General features: G+C 50.7%; 1 protein-coding gene and 1 long non-coding RNA gene across 2 annotated transcripts; both read right to left on the bottom strand.

The window, feature by feature from the left end:
* Positions 1-505: 505 nt before the first annotated feature.
* LOC122376422 lies at positions 506-1,809 on the bottom strand (the record flags this gene model as incomplete). Its single annotated transcript, XM_043356290.1, has 1 exon — positions 506-1,809. A coding segment is annotated over exon 1 (1,304 nt), but the record flags the coding sequence as incomplete, so codon positions are not given.
* Positions 1,810-3,702: 1,893 nt separating this feature from the next.
* On the bottom strand, positions 3,703-5,424 carry LOC122376423. The gene is made up of 3 exons (XR_006255629.1): positions 5,207-5,424; positions 4,204-4,302; positions 3,703-3,823 (listed from the first exon to the last, which is right to left on the bottom strand). It is a non-coding gene; the product is annotated as an uncharacterized LOC122376423 (long non-coding RNA).
* Positions 5,425-7,736: the final 2,312 nt, after the last annotated feature.

Genomic DNA, 7,736 nt, shown 5'->3' with positions numbered 1-7,736 from the left:
TATATATGGAAATCGGCGGGAATGGTCTTTAAGAAAGCATCCTTAACAATAAACTGACCCTCTTATTCTGTCAGCTACCAGTTGTCAAATGTCGTTGAAAAGATTCATGAGTAATGCACGACAAACGCATGTCGCAGCGGACTGTGCTTAAATCAGTACGCTCAAATATCCAACCTAGGTTACATGTAGATTGGGACGTACCTGAAGCAAGCGATGCATTGTAGGGAAGGACGCCTGGCTGCAGTGGTCGAGGGTCGCTGCTGCCGTGACGGGAGCCGTTTCCTTGGTGCGACTCCACATCGCCGCCCACACCAGGAACTCGGCCCTCGCCAGCGACTCGTCACGCGTTGGGAGGACTGGCTGGAACAGCTCCCATCCGGGACGGACATCCTCCCATGTGGCGCCTGCCACCCGCTTCGGTAGGATGTAGGAGAGCGCGTAGGCTTGGGGATGATGAGAGCCATGCGGTGCACGGGTGGCTTTGCCTGCAGGGTCTTCAGCTGACTTGTCAGTGCCGAACCGGGACTCCATATCACAGCGCACTGCATCTACGGCTGGCAGCATGACATTCAACCGGTAGTGCTCTGAAGCGCTGACATTTTCGTCCGCGCCGGCGTTGGCTCTGCACGTTGAACGTGACGCAACACGTGGCTTCGCCAGAACGACGTTCAACTCGTTGGCCATCGACTGGGCTTCCAGCATTAGCCGGTCGAAGGCCTTCTCGTCGTTGCGCAGGTCAGTTAGCGCGTCGATGGTGGCTCGTGTGAGTTGGAGGGTCTGCATGAAGTCTACTTCCTCTTCTTGCAGCTGCAATGAAACCGGGCGTAGCAGCCCTGCCAGAGCCTTGGCGATCACCATCCCGACGAAGAACTCTGAGGCTGACATGGCGGCCAGAAGCGTTGATGCCTTGGAGCTGGTCTTCGAATCCGACCAGGTGGTCATCATCTGCAGAGCATCCACGATCGCTGGGAGCTGCTCGCAGAACCTCTGGACAGAAGTATGCCGCTCCACAAACCTTGTCTGGCAGAGTTTGATCAGACGCTGCTGCTCCACTCCAGTCTTCTTTTGCGCCTGTCGGAGGACGATGGTGCGTTTTGCGCTGTCCGTGACGAAGACGATGACTGTTTCCATTGTCCCCAGAGCGTTTCTGACGGTGGCCACGCTGTTGATGGTGGATGTTGACAGGTTTAGACCGTGCATGGCACAGTGGTAGTAGTGAGCCAGAGGCGCCACTTCCTGGAGTCGCTTGGCCACTCCCACCTTGGCACTGGCCATCGCCGCTGCCCCGTCGTAGCATTGGGCGATCAGGTGGCCTGTGTCCAGTCGGCAGCGGCTGATCACCTCGAGAAGAACCTTCGATATGTTTGCTCCGGATAGTTGCACCTCTTCATCCGCGTCCACCGCTCCCAGTTCGTTGAAGACATCAATGAGCGTGATCGGATCTTCTCTAACAATGCACTTCCCATTCACGCGATCCAGGTACCGAACCACGACAGCCAGCTGCTCTCGCTGAGCCCGGTCGGTCGTTTCATCTGCTAGTATGGCCCAGAGAGGTGACGCTGCCACCTTCTTGGAGATATCTTGTCTGATGAGCTGGAGGATGTCCTGTAGAAGTTCGTTCTGAATCGTTTTACTCGTGTACAGGGCTGAGCCGGCTGCACATCGCAGGTGGTCTTGAAGTTCCTGGTCTCCACTCTGGATTCGAAGCCTTAGAAGCATCCGGAAGTTCCCATCATTCTGATCTGGGAATTTCCCTGACGGGTCGATGCGGCCGTCATCTCGGTGACCACGTAGGGCGATGTTCTGCATGGCGGCGAACTTTAGCGTGTCGATAATGCTCGCCAGCGCCGCCCGATTCCTCTCCACCTCTCGCTTGCTCGCCGAGGTGACGATGCTCTCCACGTCTTGGCTGTTTTCTTGTCTAAGAAGGAATTCAGCAGCAGCAGCTGTGTTCCTTCTGTGATAGTCCGTATTGTTGTGCAGAGAGAGGACTCCAGTCTTCCCGGTCAGGTCCGAGAAATCTCGTAGGGGACGGGTGACAAGTCTCCCCAGCTGCTGGTTTGATGCTCCGGACTGGCCCCCCGCCTGAGTCCCACCCATAAGCACGCAGTTTGCACACCACGCACCCCAATGTTCTTCGTGGTGCGAGATGGCCAACCACGGGAAGGCAGTCAGGTGATCGGGAGTTATGCGTCGGTTTCGCACTCCCCCCTTGTATTTATGGTACGACTGGGGAAATGCGTTTTTATTTTCTGGCTTCCATCTAGTACCAAGACCTGCCCTGATCGAAGACGTGTCCAGTTTCGTCGGAAGCCCGGACGTCCCCAATTTCCTGCTGATGAGGTGGCCAAAATCATTTGGATGGATTTGCTTTTGGGATGGGGCACTCACAGATCGCGATCTCTGCGCCAGGTGAGTGACACCGCGAGGTCCTCCGTCGGTCGCGGCGCCAGGAGATTGTCCCGTGGACGGGGAAGGAGCCGTGCGTTGGTCCGGCGACAGGGCCACGGCGGCAGGTTGTGACCTCTGCGCCAGGTGGGTGTCACCGCGAGGTTCTCCGTCGGTCGCGGCGCCAGGAGATCGTCCCGTGGACGGGGAAGGAGCCGTGCGTTGGTCCGGCGACAGGGCCACGGCGGCAGGTTGTGACCTCTGCGCCAGGTGGGTGACACCGCGAGGGCCTCCGTCGGTCGCGGCGCCAGGAGATCGTCCCGTGGACGGGGAAGGAGCCGTGCGTTGGTCCGGCGACAGGGCCACGGCGGCAGGTTGTGACCTCTGCGCCAGGTGGGTGACACCGCGAGGGCCTCCGTCGGTCGCGGCGCCAGGAGATCGTCCCGTGGACGGGGAAGGAGCCGTGCGTTGGTCCGGCGACAGGGCCACGGCGGCAGGTTGTGACCTCTGCGCCAGGTGGGTGACACCGCGAGGGCCTCCGTCGGTCGCGGCGCCAGGAGATCGTCCCGTGGACGAGGAAGGAGCCGTGCGTTGGTCCGGCGACAGGGCCACGGCGGCAGGTTGTGACCACTGCGCCAGGTGGGTGACACCGCGAGGGCCTCCGTCGGTCGCGGCGCCGGAACATCGTTCCGTGAACGGTGACAGAGAGGGGCTGATGGCCGGGGATGATTCATCACCGCAAACCGCACCCCCAGGATCGTCGTGGTCTGTGTGGTAGACGAACACAGCCGGCAGGGTCACCCAGAGTTAATTCAAGTTATTTTGTGCCTTGATTAATAACTTGTCAGATAATACATATAGACTCTAAATTTGGGTCATAGTGTTAGCCGACTTAAATGAGACGCATCGTGAAGCGTTAGGGATGACATGTGATCTTAGCCGTGCTCAGCCGTGCTGAACTCTTTGACTTCACTCAAGCCAGCAAAGAGTTAAGCACACGATGCGCGTTGCAGCCCGCCGCTCATTTTGCCAGTTATTTATGAAAACTGGGTTCACCGTTCATCCGACCTCCACCATAACCATGACCCGTGTGATGGCTCGGGGTTAGGTCTGGGAGCGGTGAAGGTCGCTACTGGCGCTACGCTTAAGTTAAATGTTATGGTGTTCACTGCCAAGTAGCATGATTACCAAGAATAAATGAAAAACATTGTTCTATGAGATGTATATGCCCACTCACAGTCTACATAAAAAAGGCAAAATACAAATAAAAGGACAGGCTTGCACCATTTATGAAGTTATGCTTCGCTCGGCGTGCTAACAGCTAACAGATCCAAAATGTTCCTTTTTACATACCTTGAGAGACCACTGCACCTGTGTCAATTCTTGAACGCCGAGCGCAGGCACTGGCAGGTCCGTCGCTGCCATCAAGGCAAGCCTACAAAATGTGCACATTTTATCAGTATTAGGGTTAAGATCTTAGATCTGAGACTTGATAGGCGAATGACTAAATGAGATGAGTACCTACTGGGAAACGATTGGAATAGGGAACACAGAACAATAGCAGTAAAATGTAAATGAGAAGAAGTAAAGTGTGAAATAAAGCAATGCAGCCTTGTCCAAGTCCTTCAATTGTTTCACACTGATAACCCTGCTTGGGGAAAATGGTTGTAAATAACAGAATTTAATGCAATTGAACTGAATGAGATAACATTAACAGCTCTGGCAAAACCAAAGCTTATATTAATCATGCAAATACATACATTCTCACAGGGGTCCAGGTTTCGAATTGTCTAACTTTAGGTAAGATCTACTCACCTTTCTTTTGAAAAACTTCCTGATGTCCATGAGCAGCAGTCAGCACATGCCAGTAAGATTATTGGACACACACCACAATTCACACAATCAGTTCAGAATCTGGAAGTAGATAGATACCTTGAATGATTTGCAACACAAGATTATTTGTTTTATATTGATATAACAATGAAGCAAGATGCTTCTGTGATATTTCAGTTGGGTGAATTACAGATGTGTATGCATAATAAATAAATGTGTAGGCTCAACAAATTGATAATTGTGGATGCTAAGCAATATCAATAATAGATTGTGGGTAGGTATACATGCAACTGCGGACTGCAGAGTACATATTTTTGCAAAAATGCACTAAACTTAAAAATGGGCAAGATTTTGTTTGCACACCACAACTGATGGGTTGATATGATCCACAAATGGCTCCCCTGGAAATGCACTGAGCACAGACATTTGATCTACTTCTACAGCAATCATTTCACTCAATTCTCAAAAAGTGGGCATACACTACACAAATCTGAAATCTGACAAAAACTAGACGTTACCATGTATAAGATCACTGAGTCTGAAGTCAAATAGTTTAAGCAATCTAAGGAGTAACAAAGGTGAAATTATTGTCAAAACACAAAAAAACTAATTTCACGGACAGGACATGCATCTTATCAACAGGGTGGAGATCTGTCAAAATGTCAGGGGGGGGGGGGGGTCCAGGCCGGGCAGATGGAGGCAGGCTGGATGCAGTACCATTGACTTACATAGCAGTACTTCGTTTTCAGGGGGGTCCTGACCCCCCGACCCCCCCCCCCCCGAGATCTCCACCCCTGCTTATCAATCACAAACAAATCACCAGCCTGAACTTAACATGTTAGCAAGAATTAGCAGATATAGTATTAAATATCTGAGAACCTAATTGCATGGTGCATGGCAGGTATGGCGCGAAATCACTGCTAAGTTTTCAACAAAATATTTACTTTTTGTTGTTGTTCTGGGTTAGGGCAAAATATTTACTTACATCACCAGCAATTCTACAATCCACACCACGCGAGACCGCCAACTGCCTGCCAGCTGCCGCGCCACAAACACGTGCCAACAACAGTCTGTTCCCGCGTTCGATGTCTCCCGCGAAGATTCTAGAAGATGCGAAGATTCTACGCCGCCCGGCCAATCACGTTCCATAACCGCAGCCGAGCCCCCGCTAATCTTGAACGGGATTGGCCGAACGACGTACAATCTTCGTCGCCCGACAGACATCGAACGCGGGGTTTTTTCTTGAAGGTCGACTCCGCGCAACTTTTGACTGACCCTCACTGCTACCATATTGCTTCCATATTATGCTGCGCAAAGCTTTACTTCAACAAGTGGCTAAAAACCTCCATCAAGGTATATTTTCTTAGCAATTTGCGTCCATGCTCTTCTGACATTTTTTGGGGGGGGCCAAACAGGCCACTTTAGGCCTTTGGGGGGGGCCAAGGCCCTAAATGCCCCCCCCTGGATCCGCCACTGGGGAGGGGAGGGGTAGAGCGTCCCAGAGGGGTGCCAGCACAGGGGGGATGCCAGGGTAGCATGAGGGGAGGCTTGCAGGAAGGCAGGTAGGGTCGAACGAGGGGAGAAATGATGAAATGGGCAGTTAGGGTGCGTGACAAACGTGTGGTGCTGGAAGGACGACCAGTGGTTAAGAGGAGTGGAAGCTGGTGACCTTTGGCTTTGACCTAGGCTCGGGTAAGGGCACGCACCGCCATATTATGCAACATTAGCGAGTGTGGTCTATTGAGTCGCACTGACTTCAAAAGGGAAGGAACGAATTAATACCAAACTTCTTTGGACGGTTGCCTAGAATATGAGTTTAGCGATTAAGTTGAAAAAGGTGGGGCTTAGAAAACTGACTAATAATTTGATACAACAACTTTTAACAACAATTCCATGAACAAGCTCATGCTGCTTCAACACTAAACACTGAACAGGCAGCTGACCTCAAATTGAAGAGACGCTAGGGTCACTGTGCTAAAAAACAACAACCAGCACCAAGCCACACAGCTCAGCAACGCGCCCGACGTGGCCCCCATTGTATAACCCTCCCTCCTCTTCCTCAACCCCATGGGCCGTGACACGTGAACAAAGGTCAAAAGGTCAAACTGACACTATCTTGATGGGGAAACTATCCTACAAAGACGCAGTCGGGTCCGGTTACGGATTACATGGATTTGAAGATTCACGGCCGCCGGTAAATATTACAACCGGGTTGTTTTTATGCTTGACAATAGGAACACTCATTGGTTATAATCCGAGCACGATAACACAAGGCGTAAGCTAATATTTCCTTGTCTACATACCATGGTCTAATCGTGTCACTACTACTACAAAATCAGGGTAATCCCAGATACATGGGCAAACATGAGCAAATATATCCCTCCTGGCACGTCAGTTGTTTGAGGAAGGTCCGTGATGTGACGTCATGACGTCATGATGTCATGACGTCACTGTCAGCCGAGCTCAGCGGGTTGAGTGACACCGGAAGTTAAAATGTCACCTGTCACCGATATGTGCGGGTGTGACTGCCATATATATGGTGCACTACAGCCACAGGTAGCGGCAGAATATACAGTTATGCAAAGGACATGTTCTGTCATTAAAATTATGTTCAAATCACGACTGTCATAGTCCATAGAATAATGCTACTTAGCTCGGTTGTCGGGAAAAAATCAGCTGACATCTTTCCAAGATTCAATCCAAGGTCGGTTGTAATGATTAGTATTATTTCCTTATGCTATTGATAGCTCTGCAAACTAAACTAAAATCATGTAGCAGTCGGTAGCTTCATAAGCACCCCAGATTCACTTCATAGCGTTCAACACAACCCTACACACGACTCTGACTTAAACTTAGCGCGAATCATGTACCCAGCAATGCCCGGCTAATTATAATCAAAACAGTGTGCCTTCACATTAGTAACGCCACTGACATGCAGCAAACGACTACAAGTCCCCTGAGGACTGGACAAATTGGTCTGCAAACTAGGGCGGGCTGGACGCCCACCCACTGAGAACTCGCTGCCGTGTATAATGACGTCATGATGCATGTTCAAATGGTGACGACTGTAGAAGAAAGATGACGGGCTATGGGGATGAAGTTGGATCGTGAAAAGATGGGTGGCTTAGGACGACTGTGACACTGATTGAATTTCATGGTCACTTGCGAGTTTGTCCAGCCTAAACAGTGTGGGGATGTGCAATTAAAAGTCTCATTGCGCAGCATTTTACGGTAACATTGAGCGAGCATGTAGTAGTTACTGCATCTTGTGAGTTGTAAAGTGAGTAAAGCGAAAATGCTTGATCTGAGGGTGATATTTAAATGAGAGGATAAATCGTGAGCGGAAAATTTAATATCAACCGTAATTGGTTGATTGCAGTAGCCAGTAAGGTGATTCTGTGATGGTTATTTCACGTTTATTCAAGAGTTCAGCGCGCATATTTTGAGTCTCTTTTCAGTGTGAGGCTCCAAATACTTACTGGCAGTTTGTTTGTTTGTGGCAGTTTGTGTATGCT

Source organism: Amphibalanus amphitrite, unplaced genomic scaffold (genome assembly GCF_019059575.1).
Source record: "Amphibalanus amphitrite isolate SeventyFive unplaced genomic scaffold, NRLGWU_Aamphi_draft 002130F_arrow, whole genome shotgun sequence".
NCBI classification, from domain to species: Eukaryota; Metazoa; Arthropoda; class Thecostraca; order Balanomorpha; family Balanidae; genus Amphibalanus; species Amphibalanus amphitrite.
This window is presented reverse-complemented; position numbering and strand designations above follow the sequence as displayed.